General features: G+C 47.1%; 1 protein-coding gene across 3 annotated transcripts in view; it reads left to right on the forward strand.

Annotated features, from left to right (window-relative positions):
- Positions 1-236: 236 nt before the first annotated feature.
- Positions 237-26,950, forward strand: part of INTS3 (integrator complex subunit 3) — a 39,957-nt gene continuing 13,243 nt past the window's right edge. For 2 of the 3 annotated variants that reach the window (XM_079911522.1, XM_079911523.1), the window contains exons 1-11: positions 237-941; positions 9,084-9,167; positions 10,147-10,230; positions 17,151-17,264; positions 17,458-17,542; positions 18,896-18,962; positions 21,280-21,424; positions 22,502-22,631; positions 23,909-24,006; positions 25,404-25,595; positions 26,560-26,647. In XM_079911522.1, the coding sequence (XP_079767648.1) occupies positions 792-941; positions 9,084-9,167; positions 10,147-10,230; positions 17,151-17,264; positions 17,458-17,542; positions 18,896-18,962; positions 21,280-21,424; positions 22,502-22,631; positions 23,909-24,006; positions 25,404-25,595; positions 26,560-26,647 (1,237 nt within the window). In that variant the 5' untranslated portion in view covers positions 237-791. Of the gene's footprint in view, positions 942-4,449; positions 4,555-9,083; positions 9,168-10,146; positions 10,231-17,150; positions 17,265-17,457; positions 17,543-18,895; positions 18,963-21,279; positions 21,425-22,501; positions 22,632-23,908; positions 24,007-25,403; positions 25,596-26,559; positions 26,648-26,950 lie in introns of those variants that run through there. The other variant, XM_079911524.1, reaches the window with a different exon arrangement.

Below are 26,950 nucleotides of genomic sequence, written 5' to 3' on the forward strand. Positions count from 1 at the left end.
GCTATTGGGCACACCGGTTGTCCATCAGGACGGTCTCTCTTCTGCTCAATACCATTGGCAGCCCGGGAAAAGGCCAGCGGGCCGCCGTCGGCCTACCCCTTCGAGACTCAGCGTCACCGCGGAAGCCGCTATTGGCGGAGGCCAGGGACCGCGACTGCTCACTTCCGGCGCGGGCCTCCACGATTCCTCCCCCTCCCCCGCCGTCGCCCTCGGTCTTCCCACCCCCCGCCCTTCCACCATGGCCGCGTCTGTGTGGTGTAGGGAGAAGCTGGTCCTCCTATAGCGCTTACTGCCTCACCCTCACTCCTGGGGGCCGGAACCAAAGGAACCTCGCTCCCCAACCCTTGGGGCACCAGCCAGGAAGGTTTCCTACCCCATGCTTCAGGGGCAGGACTCCTCTTTCCCCCACCTCCTGAGGCAGAAACTTAGGGTTTTCGCTGCTTCTCTTAGGGTCAGAAGCCAGAAAGGGCTCCTCTTCCACTTCTTCAGGACAGAAGCCTCTCCTACCCTTCCTGTAGGGGTGCAGACCCTTACCCCAGCATACTTAAGAGCTAACGGTGTTTCCTCAGCACTGCCACTCCAGAGGCAGGACCTGGAGGCCCGTCTGCCTTGCCTTCTGCACGGGAGCGGCCCTTCGGAGAGGAGGGAGGAGTGGAGAGGCCAGGGAACCTTTCCTTCCCCTCCCCCACTTGTCCCTCTTTCCCCCCAGTCCCTGGCAATCCCCAATTCCCCCTTTCTAGGACTTCCCATCCATCCACTCCCTGGCCTTTTCCCGTCTCCCGGCTGCAGCCATGGAGTTACAGAAGGGAAAGGGGGCGGCAGCAGCAGCAGCAGCTGCTTCGGGAGCAGCGGGAGGTGGAGGAGGAGCGGGAGCAGGAGCCCCAGGAGGGGGGAGGCTGCTACTTGCAACCAGTTTGGATGCCAAGGATGAGTTAGAGGAGGTAGGTGTGGGGGGGTGGGGAAGGGAGTTAAGAAATGGGGTTGAGGAGGGAAACTGGAGCGAATACGGGGTGGGGGTGGGGGAGGAGGCCTTCACGTGTTTTCTAAGACAGCACAAACACTGCTACAGACTTCCTGCTTGTGAAGGAGGAAGTGTGGGCCAACTTCCTGGACAGGTCGAAACAGCAGCTACTAGTGTGAAAATGGTGGGGGGGTGTTGATGAGGAAGGGATACAGCATCCAGATCAACTGAATTTGTCTTTGATATTCCTTTCCCATTACAGGCCACAGCTATTATTAATATTTACCCTGTTTCATCTTAGGTCATACATTGAGTTGAGATGTAACGTATGTATGTGTAGGTGTCTGGGGGGCTGATAGGAGCTTGCAGTAGACCGTGGACCCTTCCCGTTAGATAGTATTGACTTCATGTAGACACCATCAATTGCCGGTGATGTTAACTGGGCATTGAGAATGAGTGAGGACTTAAGGAAAAGTGAGTTGTGTTTTGTTAGGTAGTGGGGTGAGGTGCGGGGTGAATGGGACCTAGGGGACTCTCCTTCAGAACCAGATAGCACACACACAAAGGAGAGAACACATAGATGCTGAGAAAGAGGGTAGGATGAGGCGATGCAGTGGGCCTGAATGGGGATTTTAGACTACTGAATAATTGACCCGACCCTCCCCGACTTGTTCCTCTTGCCCTGTCCCTGACAATCCAGAGTTGATCATTTATCCCTTTCCACTGCTATACATGAAAAGACATACTTAGGAATATGAGACCCAGAAGTGGGACATGATTGCTGGACTGTTTGTAAGACCTAATGCATTCAACTTAGTGGTTATCCAGGGACAGGATGAGTAAATTATTAGGCTCTGGCTCTTCACTGGCCATTTCCCTGCTTCTGACTTTGTCTCTGCTCTGTATCAGATGTTAGAGGGTGGTCAAGCAGATAGGTGCAGTTCATAGTTTAAATTTGAAAAAAATGTTGGTGCAGATACAAGATGGTGGAACATACATGCAAAAAAGCTTTGTGAATCAAGGAGCGGCTGGATAGCAGCTTTGTGAATTATCCATCGCAAGTGTCTGTTTACAGACCGGCTGGCTTCCCATCATGCTTCTCCCCCATAATTCTGTGTGCATTTAGATGAATCAAAGTTTGTTTTCTGCTGTTGTTTTTATCAGCTAAGGTAGATATAATTAGGAACATAAACAATACTTCTAAAAGTAATGTATTCCCAAAATAAATACAAGTGACTTTGCCAGGATTGCCTGGTAATTTAAATTATCTGCGTTTTTAGAAATGGCCACTGTCACTGTCAAAGTATTTATTGAGCCCTGTGTTCTATCTAGCACTGAAACTCTAGAATTGTAGCAAGAAAGTCATTGACTACCTTTGATCCCTACACCAGTTGGGTAGAGGGGAAGAGACCCCAAGGGTGGCGAAACGGTTTATTCCCCACCCTGATTGCTGGAAAGGTAGTCCTGCTCTAATTTGTACCATAGCATCCTGTTCTTCTGAGTAGTGATACGTTTGCTAGTAAGCGAAATGATATGGCAGAAGGGGACCACAAAAGAGAGGAAGCATTTATTGTCTTGCTTTTTTGGACTGTCTTGAGAGTGAACTTTTAAACTGTTTCCAGAGAGAAGGGGGAGGGAGGGTCTCCTTTTTTTTTCTGATATCCTTTGTGGTGTAGATGTTTCCCAGAATGTGTCGGCCTCCCCTCTTTCCTTCTTTGCCCTTTGTTCTTTGCATTTGAATTTTCCAACAAGTCTTGCCACTGCTTTTAACCCCATGTATTTGGTTCCCACTAGACCAGAGTGTCTCTAAGGTCAAGACTTACTGGTTTCTTCCTCTGGGTCTCCGCACAGATCTCTGCACACGGAAGTTATCAAAACCTGGTGTTGACTGATCTCAGCTTGTTCTGGCTTGGTTATTTTCCAGCATAGGCCCACCTATTGCCCAGGAATACAGAGGCGGTAGCTTCCTGACCAGATATATACTTACTCTGTGCTGAGTCTGATAGGAAAATAGAATGAGGAAGACCCAAGGCCTGCCTTCCAGAGCTTATCATCTGAAGACTGAGTTAATACGCTCACAAGAAAGGTAAAAACAAAAACCCAGCGAGGGTAGTGAAGAGACTGGAGTCATTACAGCTGGGAGTGATGAGAAAGCCCCTTAGAGGCCTGGAGAATGAAGCACTGGTGAAGAGCATCCCAGGCAGGGACTGTGGCTTTTCTACCCAAGGGAGCATTTGTTGTATCCTTTCTTCTCTTTGGCCCTGTTCTTCTCTTTGAATGGGGAATTCTTGCCCACCCCCATCCAGATTTGAGGAATGAGATGAAAATAGTGCCAAAGATTGGAGGGGTTTAAAACATGTAGCTCCTAGTTTCACAAGGCTTCAAAGCTCCCGGTCACTCCTCTGTGGAGAAGGACCCTGTCCACTTTGAAATCAGGCTAAAAGCAGAAGCTGTGGCCCAAACAAGTTAGAACTTCCTCTTAAGCTATGGACAAGTCTCAGGGTTGCATCTGGTTAGAGGTATGTCCCTTCCAGGTTTTCTCCAAGGAGTAATTCACGTCCAGTCTGTGAAGATTCTCCAGGGAATGGGCTTTGAGTCATCTCTAATTTTTTTCCCCTTAAATCCTAATTTCACATAAAAGTGACTCTTGGTTGTAGAATACTTGGAACCCAGTTTGTTCAGTAGTTCTTTACTAATGTGGGTCCTTGGGGATTTTGTAGGTCAGATCATATCTTCTTTTCCTTAAGCCTTTGGATTTTAGTCCCTCAAGGCCACTGACTTCCCGTAGAGGGGCAGTATTTAATATACAGGTTTTTTTTAATTAATTATTTTTAGCTGCGTTGGTCTTCGTTGCTGCGTGCAGGCTTTCTCTAGTTGCGGCGAGCGGGGGCTACTCTTCGTTGCAGTGCGCGGGCTTCGCATTGCAGTGGCTTCTCTTGTTGTGGAGCACAGGCTCTAGGCGTGCGGGCTTCAGTAGTTGTGGCTTGCCGGCTCTAGAGCGCAGGCTCAGTAGTTGTGGCGCACGGGCTCAGTTGCTCCGCGGCATGTGGGATCTTCCTAGACCAGGGCTCAAACCCGTGTCCCCTGCATTGGTAGGCAGATTTTTTTTTTTGGAAGATGTTGGGGGTAGGAGTTTATTAATTAATTTATTTATTTTTGCTGTGTTGGGTCTTCGTTTCTGTGCGAGGGCTTTCTCTAGTTGTGGCAAGCAGGGGCCACTCTTCATCGCGGTGCGCGGGCCTCTCACTATCACGGCCTCTCTTGTTGCGGAGCGCAGACTCCAGATGCGCAGGCTCAGCAGTTGTGGCTCACGAGCGTAGCTGCTCCGCGGCATGTGGGATCTTCCCAGACCAGGGCTTGAACCCGTGTCCCCTGCATTAAGCAGGCAGATTCTTAACCACTGAGCCACCAGGGAAGCCCAATATACAGTTTTTAACAAAGTGTATGTTCACCTGGCCGAGGGAGGGGAAACTGAGAGGTTAGCAATCCTCAGACTTCAGTCTCCAGCTTCAGGTGTATACTTGCAAACTAGAAGACCTCCCCGCTTTCTACCCCCACTCCATCTACTGCGCTGTCATGGAAACCATGGTCAGGTAATTTTAGTACTAGAAAAATTATTTTAGAAGCTCCTAGAGATGGTAAATATTTACTCAGCTCTGAGGTGCCGTTGTGAAGGGCTTACTCTGAACAGAGTCATTCTGCCAGCAGTTGTTGGCAGGTGCGTGTGTGATTCCATCTTTACAAAGGGCCTCTGGAGACGGGGGGGGGGTGGGGGGGGGGTGGGGGGGGGTGGAGAGGGGTACTGCTGGTTGATTGTAGGGATCTGGCTTCCTGCAGCCCTCTTTGAGGGGATGTGGTCCTTCAATCATTCTGAATGATTTGTAATTAGTTCTCCCATCTCTGTTTGGGAAAGTAGTTTCTGTAGTTCAGGAAGAGCAGCATCTTTTATATACTTCTACTGCCTAGGAAGGACTGACCCTCACATTTCTTTCCTCATTGCTTTTATCCACGCCTCCAAATTCTGGACTCTCCCACTTTCTACATCCTTAGCTGGGCCTCACTGTTCCAAGAGGCCACTTTTATTTCTTGACCGGACAGTGACCCATAGAGTTGACTCAGGCCTCTGAGTGGAGCTCAGAATATTGAGGAGGGACCTAGAGAAACCTGGTTTAGTCCAAGGTCTCTGTGTTACATCACAGCTAGAAACTAGGCCAGCCCATAGGGCTGTGTATCCAGCTTTGTGTGAGGACCTTGGTGCAGGGTCCATCCATCAGGCCTCCTCCCCTCTCCTGTTACTCTTCTCTCATAGAAGGCAAAAGTAGGAGAGGAAGCTTTGCAGCCTGGTCAGGGACTTACCCACGTCCTGTAGTAGGAGGGCTCAGTTTTCAGGGATCTTTGAGGGCATGCCATTAGAAGTAGTGGCAGGGGGCGTTGGGGGGCTGTCTGGTCCTCATGGACTTAGTTGTGTGATCGCTGAGCTTTTTCACAGATGGAATAGAGTCTAATTCAACTGAGGCTACCTGCTAGGTGCTTTCATGTATGTTATCTTGTTTAATCCTCAGAGCAACCTTGTGATATAGGCTTTGTCTCTATTTTTCAGGTAAGAAAACCAGGGTATTATAAGTAAAGGATTAAATAAGTCTCGGTAAGTTAGGTAACTCACCTAAGATTAGCCTAAGGCTTGCCAGTGGTGGAGGGAACCTCTCTTCCTTGTTTGTCAGTTGGCTCCTCAGCCAGCTGCTCTTTTGACTTCCCTCGCATCTCTGTTGATTCCACAGAGATTTCTTCCTTTTGGTAGGAAGTAATATCTAGGGTTTTAGGATGCTGTGCTGCTGCTTGCTCACCGTCTTCCTCCACTCTGAAACTGTTTGCTAACCCAGGCCAGATAAGCAAGGCCTCCCAGAGCTCCCAGCAAGAACACCCTGGATTTAGCAACTGGAGGAACTGGTCCTCCAGTCATTGATAACTATCTTAGGAGGAGAGGGATAAGATTTAAAAAGAGAAAATACAACCTGAGGTTTTTTTCCTCCCTCCCCCTATCATATAGGAGCTGGGCTAGGTAATGATGGATCTCAGAGTTTGTGGGAGAGGTGGGTTGTGAGATTTACAGCTCAGCTTTCCTGTGATCTCACAGCTCCTTTTCACAAGTACGCAGGTGCTGTTGATTAAGGCTCAGCGCGCTTATCTGACCTAATTTGGAGGATAGTCAGACCTGATGCTGGGTAGTGATGTTGTCAAACCTGGGTGGCTTTGGGCCTAATTTAGGTTGAATTTTTGTGGCTATGGGAGCTCCTTGTCTTAACACTCAGTTCTGCTTTGCTCTTAGGTAGGGACGGACGTAGACAAACTCAGGATGATGGTCAAAGGAGAAACATGGTGGTCTTTCATTCCTAGACCTCTTTCCTGTTGCCCTTATTTGTCGGTTCTTGACAATGTGGTAGTTCTCAACAAGATGTTTTGTGATGACCTTTAGGATTGGGGGAGGTAAATTGTCTGCCTTTGTCCCTGTTTTGCTAGCATCATTATCACTGGGAATTGGTAAGTGGTTTTCTTAAACAGTTTTGGGGTTAATCCTCAAGATAAAATTTTAAAAGACTCAGGAAGTAGTTTAGGTGGTAATAATGGAGAGGCTCACTGACTTAAATGAGATACATTTTGTCAATATTTTCTCAGTGTTTAGTATTAAATGCTTTGGAACAGGATCAGTGACTTAAGATCTCCTTAGAAGGTTGAGCAAATGCTGTCTTAGAGTTAGCCTTTGTAATTAAGAAGGGTCCTTGGATGGACTTTAATGCAGCTCTCCCCACCTTTGTTTGACTAGAGACCCAGGAAGGTTTTAGTTTGGCCTTTTGTTCTTCATTAGTCCTTTTCTTTCCTACACTCATTTTTATTTTAAAGTTTGTTTTTATCTTTTTGGAGGGACATTTCAAACATAAAAAAATAGAATAGTATAATTGCCCTGGAGCCATCACTCTGCTTCAGTACTTATCAGTACATGGCAATCTTGTCTTATCTCCCTTTAGTCTCCTCTGGATTATTTTGAAGCAAATCCAAGCTGTATCGTTTCATCTGTAGATATTTCATATGTATGTCTGTGAGAGATGGACTTTTTTCTTTTTAACATAGCCACAGTATCATACCTAAAAACATTAACAATAATTCCTCAATGTAACAATATACTCATTGTTCAAACTGACTGTCTCATAAAATTTTTTTTTTAAGGTTTTTTCCTTAAGTTCCTCAGGTGCTTTATTGTTTGTTTTTTGTTTTTTTCCCTGTGGCATGGCTTGCGGGATCTTAGTTCCCCAACCAGGGATTGAACCTGGGCCCACAACAGTGAAAGTGCAGAGTCCTAACCACTGGACCACCAGGGAATTCCCATAAATTCTTTTTATAATTGGTTTTTCAGATCAGTAATCAAACAAGGATCACACATTTGTTGCATTCAGTTGATATATCCCTTTAATTTTTTAATAACTATTTTATTATTATTTTTTTTTTTTGTGGTACGCGGGCCTGTTGTGGCCTCTCCCGTTGCGGAGCACAGGCTCCGGACGCGCAGGCTCAGCGGCCATGGCTCACGGGCCCAGCCGCTCCGTGGCATGTGGGATCTTCCCGGACCGGGGCACGAACCCATGTCCCCTGCATCGGCAGGCAGACTCTCATCCACTGCGCCACCAGGGAAGCCCTAATAACTATTTTAAAATAATTTCAAGCTTAGAGAAAAATTGTAAGACATAGAACTCTCATATACTCTTCACCCAGATTCACCAATTGTTAACATTTGCTGCATTTGCTTTTTCATTATCTCTCTATATACATGTTATTGTTTTAATGTTTTGAGAGTAAGTTGCAGCTGCAGTGCCACTTAAGATTTAAATACTTCCGGGAGTATTTCCTAAGAACAAGGATCCTCTGTTACATAATACCTGTTTTATTTTTTTTTTTGCGGTACGCAGGCCTCTCGCTGTTGTGGCCTCTCCTGTTGCGGAGCGCAGGCTCAGCGGCCATGGCTCACGGGCCCAGCTGCTCTGCGGCATGTGGGATCTTCCCAGTCTGGGGCACAAACCCGCGTCCCCTGCATCGGCAGGCGGACTCTCAACCACTGCGCCACCAGGGAAGCCCGATACGTTACTCTTATAGTACATATTCATATTTTACCAGTTGTCCCAATTATGTCCATTATAGCAGTCCAGGATCACACATTGCATTTAGGTGTACTGTCTCTTTAATTCTTAGTCCTATCTCTGTCCCTCACCTTAAACACTTTGATAGGCCAGTTATCTTATAAATCTCTCTCAATTTGGGTTGTCAAAATTTCTTCATGATTAGACTGAGATTATTCATTTTGGGCAAGAAAACCATAGAAGTGATGTTTAGCCTTTTCAGTGCACCATATCAGAGGCGCGTATGTCAGCTGTCAGTCTGTCTTGTTATTTGGGATATTAACTCTGATCACTTGGTTAAGGTGGTATCCTTCAGGATTTCCTACAGTTATTTTCTCTTTGTAATTAGTATTTTGAACCTATGTAAATATTCTCTTGTGAAAGTTTTGCCTCTGGTTTTACCATTCATTGATGATATTTGCCTGAATCAATTATTATTCCTGTCATTCCTTCTGCAGTTTTAGTTGGCATTCCACTGTAAGGAAGAGCTTTCCCTTCATTTATCATGTATGTACATATCTATCAGCACAGACTCATGGATTCTTATTTTATTCAAGGGGTTGAAATCGTAAGCCTCTTTTTTTTTTGGCCACACCTCGTGGTTTGTGGGATCTTAGTTCCCCTACCAGGGATCGAACCCAGGCCCCGGCAGTGAAAGCACAGAATCCTAACCACTGGACTGCCAGGGAATTCCCTTAAGCTTCTTTTAATACATGGGGTTCTCCCTCCCTGCTTTTTTCCTTGCAATTTAAATGTTAAAGAAATCAGGAAGCCTGTCATGATTTATACATTCTGGACTTTGCTGACTATATCCTCATGGTGACTTGACTTGTAAACTGGTAGTTAGGTCTAGAGACGTGATGAGATTTAAATATTTAAAAAGCTTTATTGGGGGCCAGAAGTACATCACAGGTGGTGGTATGGAGCACTCTGAATTTTTTCTCACCCCTTCACAGAGGTTGGAAAGATGTATGAGCATTGTGACATCGATGACTACTGGTGTCTCAGAGAGAGAGGCCAATGACGCCCTCAATGCCTACGTGAGTATAATACTCTCCCCGTACCCATTTCTGCTTCTTTGAAAGCTTTCAGACATGATCAAAAAGATGGAAAGAAAAAAAAAAAAAAAAAAGATGGAAAGACTTCAGTGGTTAAGAACTAGGGGGTTGAAGTTAAGGTCTTGGTTTCCTGAACCAGGCTTCCCAACTCCTCTCTTTCTTTCTTTTATTTATTTATGTACTTTTTATACAGCAGGTTCTTATTAGTTATCTATTTTATATATATTAGTGTATATATGTCAATCCCAGTCTCCCAGTTCATCCCACCACCACCCCCCACTCCTCTCTTTCTTTCTTAATGTGGGAATCCCATCTGTTGGAGCCTTAGGTGTCTTTGAATAACAACTTTAAAAAATAACTCATAGTTCTGTGGTGGCTTTTTTCTTTGTAAATCATTCTCACATATTTGATCTTTTGCATTTCTTAATCAGTCTGTGAGGTTGAAAGGATTCAAAGTAATACATGTAAAGGATTTAGAGTAGTTTCTGGCACATAGTGAATGTTCAGTAAATATTTCTTACTTATTAGTAGTAATTATTCTTATTATGTCTTCACCTTACAAATATCAGGGGTTCAGTGATTTGCCCAAGGTCTTGACTTGGTAGGTGCACTTGTTAATCCATGAGTGACTCTTTGTAGCTCCCTTTCTACTAAAGGCTGTTAAGGTCTGGTAAAGGTGTGGAGTAGGGTTTTGTTTTTTTTTCTCATTTTAAACACTCTTTATTTTCTGCCTCTATCCTTCATCAAGCCTTGGAGAAAGCAGTATGGGTCCATCCTTTCCCTCCACCTCTCTCCTAAAACAGATGCCCCATCACTTTTAGGAGAAGGGAATCATCAGATTTAAGAGCTGATGATTCTCCTTTGCAGATCACTCAAGAGTCCCAAATTTTCTGGGAGCAGCTGTGCTCAAGAACTTCCCTCCTGTGAGTGACAACTAGTTTTTTTTTCCCTCATATCCCAGGTATGCAAAGGCCCCCCACAGCACGAGGAAATCTGCCTGGGCCTCTTCACGCTTGTCCTCACCGAACCTGCCCAAGCCCAGAAGGTAAGACTCCCTTCTCTGGACCCACACTCCCCTCTCAGATATGATCTGAGAATATGGTAGAACTTATGGTTTAACTGGAATAGTACCACACCCTTTGACCAGGGCTAGATCATCTTGTTCTCCAAATATAGTTGCAACTCCCTTTTCACTCAGTAAATTGGTCACTCTGACTAAAGTCCTTTCTCTTTTTCCAGATTCTGAAGCTAAAAGGCAAGAAAAGGCAGTTGTGAGAGTGAAAAAGCATTTAGAGAGTTTTAAATTGTAGACTTAGGGGCTTCCCTGGCAGTCCAGTGATTGAGACTGCACCTTCCAATGCAGGGGGTGTGGGTTGGATCCCTGGGCCGGGAGCTGAGATCCCACATGCCTGGCAGCCAAAAAACCAAAACATAAAACAGAAGCAATATTGTAACAAATTCAATAAAGACTTAAAAAAAAATTGTAGATTGATGAGTCAAGGCTAAAAGAGGTGGGATTTAATCCAGAGAAGAGCACAAATATAAGCAAGTCTGTTGAGAGTTCTTATCCAGAAGAGCGTGACTTGTAGTTTGCAGGTTTTATCAGTGCAGGTGAACAGAAACCAGGTTTAACATTGCAGCAAGTAGGATTTAAATTAGACAGCTTGGGAGTTCCCTGGTGGCCTAGTGGTTAGGATTCCAGGCTTTCACTGCCGTGGCCCAGGTTCCTGAAAGCCACGCAGGGCAGCCAATAGATAAATAGATAGATAGGTAGATAGATAAATAAATAAGTAAGACAGCTTAATGTTAGGTGAGGCAGTAATAATGTAGTGATTAAGAGTACACTGGAAGAAAAAAAAAAGAGTACACTGGAGTCAGACTTCCTGAGGAATACCGTATGAAAATTAGTTTGGGGTTCTTCACAAATAGAGGAGTCTCCTTTATGTGGAATGGTTTAAGAGAAGTCCTTCCTGAGGCGAGGGACTGAGCAGGATGATCTCTTTGGATTCCATTCTTTCTATAAGAAAGGAGCAAAATCCTGTCTTTTGCCTCTCTAGATTTCCACTTTCTTTGTCCTTGAATCTTGCATGATGGTTTAGAAACATATGTCTGGTATCTGGCATTAACTGCATGGCACTGACAAGAGAAGAGCTTGGAGAGGGGGAATTCACTGTTCTCCTTGCCCCTTCCTTGAACAAAAGGAGTGTGGAAGGAAACAAACATGCTCTATGTCCAGCATTGTGTTCGGCTCTATCCAGACACATTTCATTTATTTATTTGTTTTTTCTTGGCTGCGTCTGGTCTTCATTGCGGCACACGGGATCTTCGTTGTGGTGCACGGGCTTCTCTCTAGTTGTGGCATGCGGGTTTTCTCTTCTCTAGTTGAGGCACTCCAGCTCAGTAGTTGTGACGCGCAGGCTTAGTTGCCCTGCGGCATGTGGGATCTTAGCTCCCGGACCAGGGATCGAACCTGTGTCCCCTGCATTGGAAGGCGGATTCTTTTTTTTGTTTTTAAATATCTTTATTGGAGTATAATTGCTTTACAATGTTGTGTTAGTTTCTGCTGCAGAACAAGTGAATCAGCTATATGTATACATATATCCCCATATCCCCTACCTCTTGCGCCTCCTTTCCACCCTCCCTATCCCACCCTCTAGGTTGTCACAAAGCATCGAGCTGATCTCCCTGTGATATGCAGCAGCTTCCCACTAGCCATCCATTTTACATTTGGTAGTGTATATATGTCAGCGCTACTCTCTCACTTCGCCCCAGCTTCCCCTTCCCTCCTGGAAGGTGGATTCTTTATCACTGGACCACCAGGGAAGTCCCAGACACATTTCATTTAATCCTCTCAAAAAGCCATGTGAAACTGGTGGCTTTGTTCTCTTCCCCCAAACCACTCCCAGTGTACCTGTAAGAAACCTGGAGGTCAGACACATTGTCGTTTGTTCAAGGAAAACCAAGGGAAAATCATTCCCAAGGACAAGGACGGATGCCCATGGTCCCCTGGCCTAGCTGTTGGAATTAACCTCAGGGGAAGGACTTACGGGCGTGGCAACCTGATGTGTTTGTACTCCTGATGCCAACTGGAGCAGGATCTGGGGTGAGGGTGGGTGGTAGGGTAGCAAGTATTCACAAGTTGGTGAATGGCCTTGGGAACCAATGCCCTTGGTTTCCCAGGCCATTTCTGGGCTGGGACATTGTTGAGTTAAATTGGCATTTCAGGGACTTCCCTGGTGGTTCAGTGGCTAAGACTTCGCCTTCCAATGCAAGGGGTGCAGGTTCGATCCCTGGTCAGGGAGTGGAGATCCCTCATGCCTCGCGGAAGCAATATTGTAACAAATTCAATAAAGACTTTAAAAATGGTTCACATCAAAAACATCTTTAAAAAAAAATTTAGCATTTCATTTTCATACTGAATTTATCATCGAGATCCTTGAAGACAAATGAATGTCTCCAATCTAGTGTTGTTAACCAGTAATGTGATCCAGCCTAGCCCCTCTATTTTAAAGAAAGTGTTGGCAAAGATGGCGGTGAAGGGTTGGGGTTAAGGTTTAGTTTTCTCTCACGTGGTGGGTTTTTATACGTACAATTAAAATCTTATTTAGTCATCTTAGTGCAAATTCATCTTGCCCGCTGGTTTTATTTGTGTTTCAGGTGAGATCTGAATCAGCTAGGGTACATCAGTAAACTTCAGTGAAGGGGGCAGGGCCCTGTAGTATTTCTAGCTCTTTGCCTGACCTGGCAGTGAGAGGCCACAGGGCTGTGCATTATAAATGCTTATTATGTCATGAATTTGGCCATCCAGACATGACAAGGAACTAGAGCACCTTGTCTTTTTTTTGCTCTATGACAGCCCCATGAGGGTGGCCCCAGGCCCTCACCTTGGGTCTCATAGTTGGTTGATAGCTGCACCAGGATTATGTGCACATGCTGGAGGTTTCCAAGTACATCCCCTACCTAGGAGCCTTCTAGGCTGACAGGCCCCCAGGTCAGGCCTTTTCAGACAAAGGGGGTGGAGACAGGACTTAGGAGGATACAGTTTTTTTGTTGTTGTTTTTTGTTTTTTGCGGTATGCGGGCCTCTCATTGTTGTGGCCTCTCCCGTTGCGGAGCACAGGCTCCGGACGTGCAGGCTCAGCAGCCATGGCTCACGGGCCCAGCCGCTCCGCGGCATGTGGGATCTTTCCGGACCGGGGCACGAACCCGTGTCCCCTGCATCGGCAGGCGGACTCTCAACCACTGCGCCACCAGGGAAGCCCAGGAGGATACAGTTTTAGGCAAGTGAGGAACTATCAGGCACTGACTCATTCAGAGGCCTTGAGCCAGGTCAGAGTATGGTAGAAGAATCTGTGACCTCTTACTGCTTTAATCCTTCTCCCTAAAAGGGTGATTATCTTACAAAGTACTTTCTGTACTGCAAAAGTTTTAGGTAGGAGTTACTGATGAGGACTGATCCTAATGCATTGTTTTAGGCTTCAGTTTAAAACAAGGGGAGTGGGAGGTTCCTTAAAAAACTACAAATAGAACTACCATATGACCCAGCAATCCCACTACTGGGCATATACCCTGAGAAAACTATAATTCAAAAAGAGTCATGTACCAAAATGTTCATTGCAGCTCTATTTACAATAGCCCGGAGATGGAAACAACGTAAGTGTCCATCATTGGATGAATGGATCAAGAAGATGTGGCACATATATACAGTGGAATATTACTCAGCCATAAAAAGAAACGAAATTGAGCTATTTGTAATGAGGTGGATAGACCTAGAGTCTGTCATACAGAGTGAAGTAAGTCAGAAAGAGAGAGACAAATACCGTATGCTAACATATATATGGAATTTAAGAAAAAAAAGTCACGAAGAACCTAGGGGTAAAACAGGAATAAAGACACAGACCTACTAGAGAATGGACTTGAGGATATGGGGAGGGGGAAGGGTAAGCTGTGACAAAGCGAGAGAGAGGCATGGACATATATACACTATCAAACTTAAGGTAGATAGCTAGTGGGAAGCAGCCGCATAGCACAGGGAGATCAGCTCGGTGCTTTGTGACCGCCTGGAGGGGTGCGATAGGGAGGGTGGGAGGGAGGGAGACGCAAGAGGGAAGAGATATGGGAACATACGTATATATATAACTGATTCATTTTGTTGTAAAGCAGAAACTAACACACCACTGTAAAGCAATTATACTCCAATAAAGATGTTAAAGAAAAAAAAAAGGGGGAGAGTGTTTCCTAAGGGTTTATTTGGAGTTAATTCTGTCACTGGAACAGAAACCTCAGGGTGGGTTGGAGATTCTGCTGTTCCTACATCTCCATGGCCTGAGAGGTGGGAGGTGGGGATCCTGGAGAAGGTGGTAGTGGAAACTGAGTCTTGAACACATCAGAAGCCTGCTCTGGGAAGGCATGAGCTGAGCAGCCGCTGTCAGTGCTGGCAGGCAGGTTCAAAGAGTTAGGACCAGCTCTCTGGGACTTCTTAGTAGGTGGAGCTAAACACGAGAACTTAGTTAAGGAGAGAGCAGTCAGGTATTGGTGGAGAGTGGAACATGCATGGCGTGGATCTTGTTCCAGTTCTACCTTCTTAACTTGCGTTGGCAGCTCTTGTGTTTATATTCTTTGAGTTTATTTCCTATTTGATGTCTGAACTGAATAGCTGGGAGCAGGCCTGGCTGGGGGACTGCAATGTGGTGGGAGGCTAAGTTGGAGGCCTTAGCTTCTGTGCAGCCTCTCGCTGTCAGTAGATACAGGTGATAGGAAAGGGTTTAACATTGATGCCAGGTTCCCTCTTCATCAAAGGTCAAGTCCAGGCCCTGGCAGTTCTTGGTTCATGCTTCTCTCAGCAGGCAGCTCCAGAAAGAAAGCTGGGGGCTATGAGGGCCTAGGCTGGAATATCACTACTCCCAACACAGGACAGATACGCTACCTCAGCACCATTCTGTCACCTCTCCTTTCTTTTGAGAGAATACCTCTCCTCTGTTTCCCACTGAGTTTTTTTCCCCATCTACTTATCTTCCAAGCCAGGCAGCAAACTGGCACAGAGTTTGGAGAGACAACTGCAGCATCAGGAATATGATACTCCTGGTACCATGAGCTGCCATGTGTTACCAGCAATTGTGGTTGATAAGGTCCCAGATGGAGCATGGAATTAGGCAGACAGAATCTGCTTGCTTCATCTGACCCTGTGTCTCCCGAGGGGCTGTCCTCCTTCCCTGTCCTGGGTCTCTTCTGCATTTCTGGGATTTCTGCTTTTGTTTTGAACAGACAGGGCTCCTCTCTGTTCTCCTCTCTGCTCCTCCACTACTGATTAGTAGTGTCTCTATCTTTGGCCTGACATAGGTTTCCCTTCTGCCTCTGCTTCCCTCAATCCTCTGCCCATCCTGTCACTCACTCCTCCAGGGGAGGCTCCAGGGCTGAACCACATTTACTGACCGGCACTTGGCAGTAGGTCACTGGGTTCTCTTATCTCTTTCTTGTTCCCTTGCTTGTACTGTTGATCTCCCAGCCCTCCTTCTGCAGATGCATTCAGAAGATAATCAAATTCTCCTTTGGGTTTGAAAAGTTTATGGCACATGGGGGAATCTCTAAGTGTTCGTATTTTTATCAGATAGATTGTTTTGACTTAAGGACAATAGAGGAAGTGGAAGTAGCAATAGCTAATCTCTTAGGAGTCCCTAGACACACCAAGGCCAGGGAGCAGGGGTCTTGAGGAATATCAGCACTTCTCTTTTGAATGCTTAGGATGAACGAGTTTAGAAATGTAGTAGTCACAAAGCCACTCTAAACGCTTACCTACATCCCCAGCAGCCTCGTTTCCTTTTAGTTATTTCTAATGGTGGTATGGGGTGGTTAAGAGCATGGAGGGTAGAGTTGCAGTGCTGGGACTTGAGTCTTCCTTTTATCTCTAATGTGACCTGGGGCAAATCACTTTGACCTCTCTGTGCCTGTTTCCTCATCTGTAAAAACAGAGATGTTAATAAATAGGGTGATTATGTGATTCAAATGCAATAAAGAGAATATAAAGTTTGTGCACAAGGCCAATGCATGTTCCCTATTATAATTGCTATTATCGTTGATGCTGTCCTTGCTACTGGCCTTCTAAGGTTGTGGGATACTGCCTATCTAAATTTTACCCTTTGTGCTGAGACCCGGACAGCGTAGAACTCAGCAGGCTAAGGAGATTGCTAATGAGGTCCCCTAAGATGGTCCTCCAGGAGTCTGGTCTCTGTAGAGAGACAGGGTGAGAAAAGCTCTAGCGGGAAGAGAAACAAGAGCTCTCAGAGGAAATTGGCATGCTTTCCCTCACCTCCCCCAGAGTTGGGTGTGCTTAAAACCCCTCCTTTTTTAATACTTGGCAGAAGCAAAGGGCAGCCCAGAGAAAAGTAGAAAGGTGTTTAGTTAAGGAAGTTTGGTTTGGTTCTGCCCTTTCTTTCTGGGGTCATGGTCTCTGAAGCCTCTTTCCTTAATACTCCTAGCCTTTTACTTCATCTGGCTGTGTCAATACAAGTCTAAAAATCTCTTTGAGATCCTTTCCAAGCTATTCAACCAAACCCATTCTGCAGTGACCTTTTACTGGCAGATGAAAAGCAGATGGCCTCCACCTGTTTTGCTCAGCTGGTGGCATCAAACAGTATGACGCTTCCTAAGAAGGGAGGTAGGGGACAGGGAGCCTTTCTTAGCAGGCTTTTCTGCCTTATTAGAGTAGGTCAGTCCCTTTTCCCCACCCTATGTGACGGAGCAAGGGGTAGGCTTGGGGTGGAAGGATGGCATCCAGAGTGGAAAGTCTTTGCGTTGGTGGTACAGTGGTGAACATAGCTGCCTTCCAGAGTGGAAAGTCTTTCATTGCTACTCATATCGCATTGGTGGTATTCAAGTTGGAGAGGCCAGGGGGCAGGGGGCCCACAATGAGTGGGATCAGGAGCCTGTCCTCAGCTTGCTGGCTGCTCACAAACCTCACTTCTCACAGTGTTACCGGGACTTGGCTCTGGTGAGTCGTGACGGCATGAATATTGTCCTGAATAAAATCAACCAGATACTTATGGAGAAGTACTTGAAGTTGCAGGATACCTGCCGTACTCAGGTAAGGCCAGAAAGAAAAGAGAGATCCAGCTCAGAGACTTAACAGAATGGATCCTCTCCTAAGGGGAAGGGAAGGAGGAATCGGGGGTAACATACCACTACCTTTGTACACCTAAATTCTAATGTGATTGGATTAGCCCTTTTCTCAAATTCACAGGACTTTCTCTTCATCTGTCTTTTCCTCTCTCCTTTAGTTGGTGTGGTTGGTACGGGAACTAGTGAAGAGTGGGGTTCTGGGAGCCGATGGTGTTTGCATGACATTCATGAAGCAGATTGCCGGTGAGTTGGATGGCAAGAACGTAAAGAAGAAAGGAGAGCAGCCCAGAGCGTAAATCCAGGCAATGGAGAATGATTAAGTACCTGAGGGACTTGATTCCTGGATTGCTTAGACTCTTTCCTTTTGACCCAGGCATCTTCTGGCCACGTATGTTGCAGAAAGAAATTGAAAAATTACTGGGGGCCTTTTGAAGCAATAAGTCTTGCCTCCTTTTCCTTCCTGCCAAACTCGAGGCCTGGTATAAAATAGTTGACCTATTGTAACCAGTCCTCACTCTGGGGTTTCGTGGCATATTGGATCAGGAAGAATCTGGAAGGAATGGGGAGAGAAGTAAGGGCAAAATAATTGGTTCTCATCACACTGTACTTTCAGAAACCCAGGCATCTTCTCTGGCTCCATCTCAATGTTCTGAACACTTGGGGCCAGTTTGAGGGACGAACTGTGTCACAGAACAGACCCTGACATTTAGGTTTTGTTATCTTCTTGGCATCAGTGACATCTGTCTGAGCCACTGAATATCCAAGAGGCCTGCCCCTGCTACTTCTATCCCCAAAATTACATGTGTTTGTTTAAAAATGACCCTGCCTCTCTATCTCACCATTGCCCCTTGGTTCTTTGCTTCCTCTTCAGGATTTTGTACAACACTGATGCTCCTGTTGTGACGTGTATAAACCTTAATCTATGTGATGTGTGACTCTGTGAACATGGAATTTTTAAATTAGGACCTGGGGCAAGGCATAGCATTGTTGTACTGGCTGTTTTTATCCACTCTCCTGGTACTTTCTTCCCTGTTTGGCTTCTCCCAAATAGGGAGTCCCCACTTCTCATCCTAAGACTTTGGTCTGGCATTACTGAATGTTTAATTCAGCCCCAGGAAGTTTCATAGCAAGCACTCAAGACGGTGATACCTGGAAGCAAGAAACCCTTGGCCTGTCATGAGCCTGACACAGGATTTGGGACATCCAGTGGCTGGACCGCAGCTCTTGCTAGCCACCTGCACTTCTCAGGCCCTGTCTGAAATACCATCCTTTCTTTCCAAGCATGGGCTTTTCATATCTCCTTCCCAGACATTCCCTTTCAGGGGTCAAAGTATTCCCATTCCAACCCCCTGTCTATGGAAAAGTAGCAGTTCTGGTTTCTGGAAAAATCCCAAACTTTGCCTTCCCTTCTCTCTGGAGTCAAAGGGGGAAACTTTAAAGTGTGACAGAACAGAAGACAGTCTTTCCAGCACTCAGAACATCAGTGATGGGATAACCGTTAGGGATGGACCAGTAGGATGGTGAAGAAGTGTACTGGATTAGCTGAGTCACTAATCAGAGCCATTCTGATTCTCTGTTTTCTCCCCCTTTGATCAGGTGGGGATGTTACGGCAAAAAATATCTGGTTGGCAGAGAGTGTTCTGGATATCCTGATGGAGCAGAGGTAGAGTCTATCGTGAAGGGTGGGGCAAGAGCCAGATATGGCCTCAGTGGGTGTGAGTGTGGGGAATGGGGATGCAAGGGTTGTGTGAGGACTGTTAGTGGCCCAAGAACACCTTAGGTTAGAGGGGATGAGGTGGGGGAGGGAGAGACCAGTGTATTTGTGGCAAGTGAAGGAATTAATGCCATGGTATGGCTCAGGGATGAAGGAGTGGGAAAGAAGGTCTTTGCTAAAATCTCTCGGAGCCCAGGAAAAACTCGTTTCATCTGATAAGGGTTTATTTTTGATCCAGACCTCCATGGAATGTTTATCTTTTGGGGGGAGGTGGGGGAGAATGAGCTCAGCAGAGTAGGGCCAGCCAGCCACCCAGGCCTGGCAGGTACCCCTTTTCTCCCTTCCAAGACTATCCATCCTACCCATGCCCCCCTTTTGTTGAAGTGGCACAGGCGGTGGTGGGAGTGAGGAGGCCACTGAGACCAGTGGTGCAGAGGGCATGAGGCTTTCCAGCTGATTCTTTCCCTTCCCCATCAAAGTAAAGGACCAGAAAATATGAGGGCTGTTCCATATATGAACTTGTTTGGGGGTGAGGCCTACCTCTGAGTCCTGTGGCCTCAGTCTTCCTGTTGCTTGATTTCAGAGTCTATTCTGGGAGAGGACACCAGAGTAGTCACGTGATTGAGAGGGCTGATAACCTCCATATTTCCGATGGTTTAGAAGAATGGACCTCCTCCCTTATTCACACTTGTGAAAGAGGTGGCTGTGTTCTGTGCTCTGCCGGAGCTTGCAAGCTGGGCCAGGTCTGCCGAGCAGTGCCACCTAGTGCCCTGGGCCTGGATGCGCAGCTGCAGGTGCGGCTGGCGGCACTTCTTCCGTCTTTGGTACCAGCACACAGCACATGAGATCCTAGTGGTTTCTTACCAGGTCTCTGCTTCTCTTAGGTCGCTGTACCTTCCTAACGCCCTGGGTCAGAGGGTTTCACTTTCATCTCTCTTTCTGTTCATTACCCCATCCCAGGATTCAGTTACATTCATCACTAGCAAATCTTTCTAAAAAGTGATTTTTCTCATTTTGTCCCTGGTGCCAGATACCTCCTGTTCCCATACCTTAAAGCAGAATTCCACTCATTTGGGCAGTTAGAGTGCAGTCTTAGTGTACAGGTGTCAGATAACTGCCCTACCTTTTCTCCTGCCCTCCAAAAAACTCACATCCTTTGATGCAAGTGAGTCCCTAGAAGTTTAAAACTGTCCTCTTCCACACCTTCCCTGTCACTCCTTCCCAAGTGTTTCTAGGGCTATGGAATTAAAAGATAGCAGGTGTGGGAGGGAGACCCATCCCTGTGTCCTTGGCTGCTGCTTTCATTCTGTGGAAGGAAAAGGCCAGAGTCTCTTAATTAGGTGGCTTGAGCACTTTTCCGGAATCAGGATGTTGCCTGGTTGGATTAATTAAACTCCCTGTCTTCTTCCTCTGGTTCCCTGTCTTCCAGCAGGGGTGCCAAAGCCCTTAAAAACTACTTGCTTGGGGGAGAAAGCTCCCCAGTTTTGGTGCTTTGAGCCAGCATTGGAGTCTTCGTAATCTCCCCACTGTGTCTTAACACCCCTTTTCAAGCAGCAGGGAACGCACAACTCTTTCATTTCCCCCTTTCCTCAGGGAACGTCTAAAACTCCCGGGAAAATAGGTTTGCTATCCAAAATCTCGTTCTTCTTTTCAGGTTATGATTTAAGGCAGGTGACTCATTGACTGGGAGTGTGGGATCAGTGACTAGAGAGCAAGCCAGGGGAAGGTTTGTGACATGGTGGGCTGCTAATGACAAGCTGACACTGTGTGTTCTGAAATCTCCAGGGTCCTGAAAGGGTCTTGGTAATCCCCAGAGGTCCTTGGGCCACACTTTACGAACCACTGACTGAGGGACACTTCCAAACCTTTTTCTTTGTAGTCTGAGCCAGGCAGAAGCTCTGGCTTATCTCTGTCCCTTGTACCTCGACAGGGCTTGGCACACGATAGGCATTCAGTTAATGTTTGAGTGACGGAGTCAACAAACAAAATTATTTTACTGGAAGCTAAGTTCTTACGTGGTAGAGAGATTGCTTTTATTTAGCACTTAACCTTTATCGGGCACTTGGTAGAGTGGGAGGAAGTTGTCCCTACCGTAGCCAGTTAATAGTCCAAGATAGTTAACGACAGCAGGAGTGGCCAATTAAGGAACCAAAAACTTACTCCCAGTGTTAGTCATCAAACATCTGTGAGGCACTGGAGCCAAGTGTGGGGGTGAATTGGGAGGGTCTAGACGGAGTACAGGTGCCAGTGTCTTCCCTCCCTGCAGGGAATGGGTATTGAAGAGCAGCATCCTCATTGCCATGGCTGTTTACACATACCTCCGCCTCATCGTGGACCACCATGGGACCGCCCAGCTGCAGGCCCTGCGGCAGAAGGAGGTGGACTTCTGCATCTCACTGCTTCGGGAGCGGGTGAGGACAAAAACAGTGTGGGGAAGTGAAACCCAGCATGGGACACCTCTTTCTGTTCTGTGTGGTGACCTGGGGTCAGAGGTGTTGTGTTGGAGAGATGGAGGTGGCTCAAGGTCGGTTGTTTTTTCATCACTCTAAGGCAAATGAGGATAGAAGGATGGAGAAATTAGTGTGGAGTAGCCCTGGTTCCTGGAATGCTGCCGGTTACGCTGGCATCCGAGGGATTTTCCTGGTCAGCTTCATGAACACTGTTGCACAGCACACCACAGACAGAAGCTGTCTTGTGTTCCCACTGTTAGGTTGTCTCCCCCACCTACCCACCTGGGTAATTGCCAGGATCACGTGGGATTGAGAATTGTCCACTGTCAGATCTCCCAAGGGAGACAGATGCTAGAGTTAAGCTGTCTAATGCAGTGGCCGCTAGCCACATGTGGCAATATAAATTAAAATGAATTGAAATTAGGGCCTTCCCTGGCGGTCCAGTGGTTAAGACTCTGTTCTCCCAATGCAGGGGGCGTAGTTCAATCCCTGGTCAGGGAACTAAGATCCCGCATGCCACACAGCATGGCCTAAAAAAAAAAAATTAATTGAAATTAGGTAAAAATTTTAAATTCAGTTCCTTAGTTGAATTAGCCACATTTCAAGTGCTCATTAGCCGTCTGTGGCTAATGGGTATCCTTCTGGACAGCACAGATAGAAATCATTTCCATTACCATGGAATGTTCTGTTGGACCAAGCAAGTTCTGGGGTTCAACTTGCCAGCCCTAGCCTTTTTGAGTCTTAGTATCCCTTGACCTGGAGTGAAACAATTCTCGGAGGAGAGGGCAACGGATTAATGTGAAAACCAGCAGGGCTTCCGCAGTTTCCAGTAACCTCTCATCCTTGATATCAGTCCCCCACTTCAGCTGTCTTCCCCTGAACAGCTTGGAGCCAACCCTTGGTTCCAGAAAAAATCGTATAACCCCTTCGACCCTCTTTCCTCCCCTGCCTAGAACATGTTGTTCCTTCCTCCCTGCAACAGGTAAACAATCCATGTTTCTATTCTCTTTCCTGTTTCCTGCCGTCCCCCCCATCTAGTTCATGGAATGTTTGATGATTGGTCGAGACCTCGTAAGACTACTTCAGAATGTTGCCAGGATACCAGAATTTGAACTGCTTTGGAAAGATATTATCCATAACCCTCAGGCCTTGAGTCCTCAGTTCACAGGTAAGCAAGGGTTGGGGCAGCCTGTCCTTGAGAGGTGGTGTCGAGAGGGCAGAGGTTGGTGGATAGGAGAGCGTTGGCAGTCAGATTGAGGAAGCTTGGGACTGGGCAGTCTCTGCCAAGCACAGCTGGGTGTAGGAACGGCAGGGCACACAGGCAGTTCAGGTGCTTCCCTCCCAGACAGCCCCTACTCGGCAGGCTCCAGCTGTCATTTAAGAGAAAGTGAGACAGAGAGCTGTGATCCTCCTCCTCCTGTCCCGGCAGCTCTTTGGCTCAAGAGGGGAGCTGATGACCGGTTTCCAGCTTCACTGAGTCTGTCAGGGGTGTCAGAGGTCAGCTTGTGAGACTGAGTCAGCAGAGGGGCTGGAATTTGTCCTGTAAGCGAAGGCTTCTCCCCAGGAGCACTCATGCCTCTGAATTCCAAGGATCCAGCTTGGCCAAAATCCTCTTTGGGGGAGGAAAAGAGTCTCTGTGTGCCTCTGCCAGCAAGGCCCTTTACATTTCCCTTCCCCTTCCCAGGGTCCTCATGGTCTAAACAGTGACTGTGCAGCTTCGCCCACCCCGCGTCCAGCACGCACGTGTGTGTGCGTACGTGTGCACACATAACATTAGTGCAGTAGTCAGGAAAGGAGAAGAAAGCCCTGGTTTTACCTTATGTTGTACTGCTCTTATACTGAACGTGTATTGAGTTGTTTCGAGTGCCTGCTGTGTGCTAGGCTCATGTATGTTAACTCATTTAATCCTCAGGACACCCCTGTAAGATGGATATTTTACTTTCCATGTTTACAGGTAAAGCAAATGAGGTTCAAGGGGATTAAGTAATTTGCCCAAGGCCACACAGCTAGTAAGTGTCAGAGGCAGGATTTGGATCCAGGTCTGTCTGACTCCAGAGCTCGTGCTTATGCCACAACCCACATTGATCCCAGGACCCAGTGATGGGACGGTCAGGAGCAGGAAGAGAGGCTAGGGCTCCCCGTATTTTCCCCTAACTTTCCCACATGTTGCCACCTGGAGTGAAGTGAGTAGGGGGCTCTGGATGGCCAGTAGAAGAAAAGAATGAATATATCTTGGTCCTGGGGATGGTGGTTGGTTGGAGCAGATCATTCAGGTGCTGGTTAGAACCCCAACTTATACCTGTGCTCGACCTCTTGGTCATGTCTTAGAATTTCCCCATGAGCAAGACCACTGGCCATCAGTACCTGGCTCAGGTTGCCCACCTGCTTTCTATTCCTTCTGGTCCTCAGCCTTCTCTTTTCTCTTCCCTTGCACCCTTGGTTCAGGTATCCTACAGCTTCTTCAGTCAAGAACATCTCGAAAATTCCTAGCATGTCGTTTAACCCCAGACATGGAGACTAAGCTCCTCTTCATGACATCCCGGGTAAGCTAACCTACTGCAGCAGGAAGAGAAGCTGCAGGTGCTGGCCTAGGCTTCTTCCTTCAGCCTGTAGACGTCTTACGCTTGGTTACTGCCGGGTGGAGGGGTGGTCAAGTGTGTGATTGGGCATGGAGCTAAGAACTGGGGATACAGTGTTGAGCAAGGCTTACAATTCCAGTTCTTGTGAAGCTTTCGGTTTACCTACAGCAGTTATTAAACCAATACTTGTATACAAATAATGTAATTTACAAGTGTGAAATGTGCTATGAAAGGGTAGAGTGAGAGGCTCATTCTGGGAAATTAAACTCACGGTTCCTCTGGGTGAACCATGACCTCTCAGGAAGAGAGCTACGGCCTTTTGGTTTCCAAACATGGCTGAATTATGGCAGCATTGCTTGAGGAGCATGTTAAAAATACATCTTCCTGGGCTTCCCTGGTGGCGCAGTGGTTGAGAGTCTGCCTGCCGATGCAGGGGACACGGGTTCGTGCCCCGGTCCGGGAAGATCCGACATGCTGCGGAGCGGCTGGGCCCGTGAGCCATGGCCGCTGAGCCTGCGCGTCCGGAGCCTGTGCTCCGCAACAGGAGAGGCCACAGCATTGAGAGGCCCGTGTACTGCAAAAAAAAAAAAAAAAAATACACCTTCCTGGGTCTTACTCTCCCAGAGAATCTACTTGTGGAATCTGTATTTGTAACAGACTTTCCAGGCAGCAATCCCTCTGCAGCCAGTCTGGTGTTAGGGAACCACTGCTCTAGCCAACTTACGGTTTCCCAAGTCATACAGGAGAACTGTCTAGATCTGGGCTGTCGCATGTGGTAGCCACTAGCCACGTGTTGCAATTTAAATTAGTTAAAATTAAATATAATTTAAAATTCAATACCTCAGTTGGAGTAGCTACATTTTAAGCGCTCAATAGCCACCATCTAGAAAGTTGTATTGCAGAAAGTTCTATTGGACGGTGTTGGTTTAGTGTTTTTTTGCTTTTTTTTTTTAACCTTTCTGCTCTCTATTTTGGTTGAATTGAGAATAGAAGAGGAAATCTAGATCTTTCCCCTTAGGGTTGCTATTTGTATCCACTTAGAGTCTGTTTAGGGGAAGGACTTGATGCAAGGTTTGGAGAGTCTGTATGCTTTGGATAATGATCCTGTTAGGTCATTCAGCCTCAGGAAGCTTTCAGTCAGTGCTGCGGAGACAACATTTTTTTTTTTAAATCAAGGAAGATTTAAATCAGGATGTCTTCCCAAAGGCAGGGAGACTTGAGAGACAATACGAATTAATGAATAAGTTGTGGGAAGAAATTGAGGTCTAGGTCAAGCCTAGAGTTGAATGGTGCTCATTTCCCTCTGTCCAGAGACCCCACCCTCCCTTCCCAGCTTTCTTTCTAACGTCCTCTTCCCCCAGGTGCGGTTTGGTCAACAAAAGCGATACCAGGATTGGTTCCAGCGCCAGTACCTGTCAACCCCAGACAGTCAGTCTCTGCGCTGTGACCTCATTCGCTACATCTGTGGGGTTGTCCACCCTTCTAATGAAGTGCTGAGTTCAGATATCTTGCCCCGGTGGGCCATCATTGGCTGGCTTCTGACTACATGCACGGTGAGGGGCTGGGCATGGGGTGGAGGCTGCTGGGTGGTGAAGGGCCCCTCTTTCCCTTGTGTCTCACACTTCCATGCTTCTTCCTGACCCTCTGGGCCACCCGACCGCTAAGGACCCTTCTTTCGCTCTCTTCTTCCTGAGTGTCTCAGCCTTTGCCCCGCCTCCCTTAGTGTCTCTAGAAGCTTACTTACACTTTTTATTTCCCATGTGGGTTTAGGGTTGAACAGGTTCGTCTATACCTTTACTGCCAATCTCCAAGCCTGGGTTTCGGAGGCATCCCTGTCTTTCCTATCAGCTTCCAGAAACCACATGTGATTATTCCTCTGAATTGTTCCTGACTCAGATTCAAGTCTTGTGTTCCTTAGACCCTCACTTCCATGCCTTTTGGCATCAGCTCTGGATACTTCCCTTCTCCAAACATAGTGAATCCGCAGTGGAGCCATTTCCTTCCCAGCGTTTCCTCCCTGTGCCCGGGGTGGGAAACTTGTTCTCTGGCATCTAGCCGCCCTCTGACCTCTTCTGACAGAGTTCCCCCTCCCCCGTCTGACTGGGTCCTTGGAATGTGCTGATTCAGATATAACAACAAGCTATGCCTAAGGGTCTTTCCTTCAGGAATGTGCCTGGGGAGCTCAGCACAGGCAGCTGCGGGGCTAGTCTGAGTGTCTCAGCTCAGGGGTGATCAGGGGACCGCCCCGCTAGGCCCAGCTGTTCTCCCTGTGGGATCAAGGATGTGTTCTACTGAATGCGTGAGAACCCAGGCCATTGGTTGGTGAGACCACAGGGTACTCACACTCATATACAGATTTGGGTGCCTTCAACCCTGCGGGGGGTTCTACCCTGTCTCACTAGAAACTGTATTTCATGGATGGAGCAGTCATGTGGGCCCTGGAATCTGCCTTGAGCTTCTGAAGGAAAGGGAGCTGGTTGATGAAACTAGCCCTCTTTTTTCTTCTTTTTTTTCCAGTCAAACGTCGCTGCCTCTAATGCCAAGCTGGCTTTGTTTTACGACTGGCTGTTCTTTAGCCCAGACAAGGATAGCATTATGAACATAGGTATGTGACCAAGACCAGGCAGCAGCACTCCCCATCCCCCAAGCCCTGCTGCCTTGTCTCAGTGATAGCGGCCATAAATCTGAGGGCAGCGTGGTGTGGAGGCAGCTTATCTGGGAGCAGTTCCGTTGTTCCTCATCACTGCTCCCTTGACCTAAAAGGAAAATTGCTTTGATGAGGCTAAGCGATCATTCCACCCCCTTCGCCCCATAGCCTTAGGCTTGGGCTTGAGTGGGGAGGGCCCAGGCAGAGGAAGAGGCTGTGCTAGCTCCTGCTTCTCTTCTCCTACTACCTCCCTCCTCCAAG

This window comes from Stenella coeruleoalba (genome assembly GCF_951394435.1).
Source record: "Stenella coeruleoalba genome assembly, chromosome: 1".
NCBI lineage: Eukaryota > Metazoa > Chordata > Mammalia > Artiodactyla > Delphinidae > Stenella > Stenella coeruleoalba.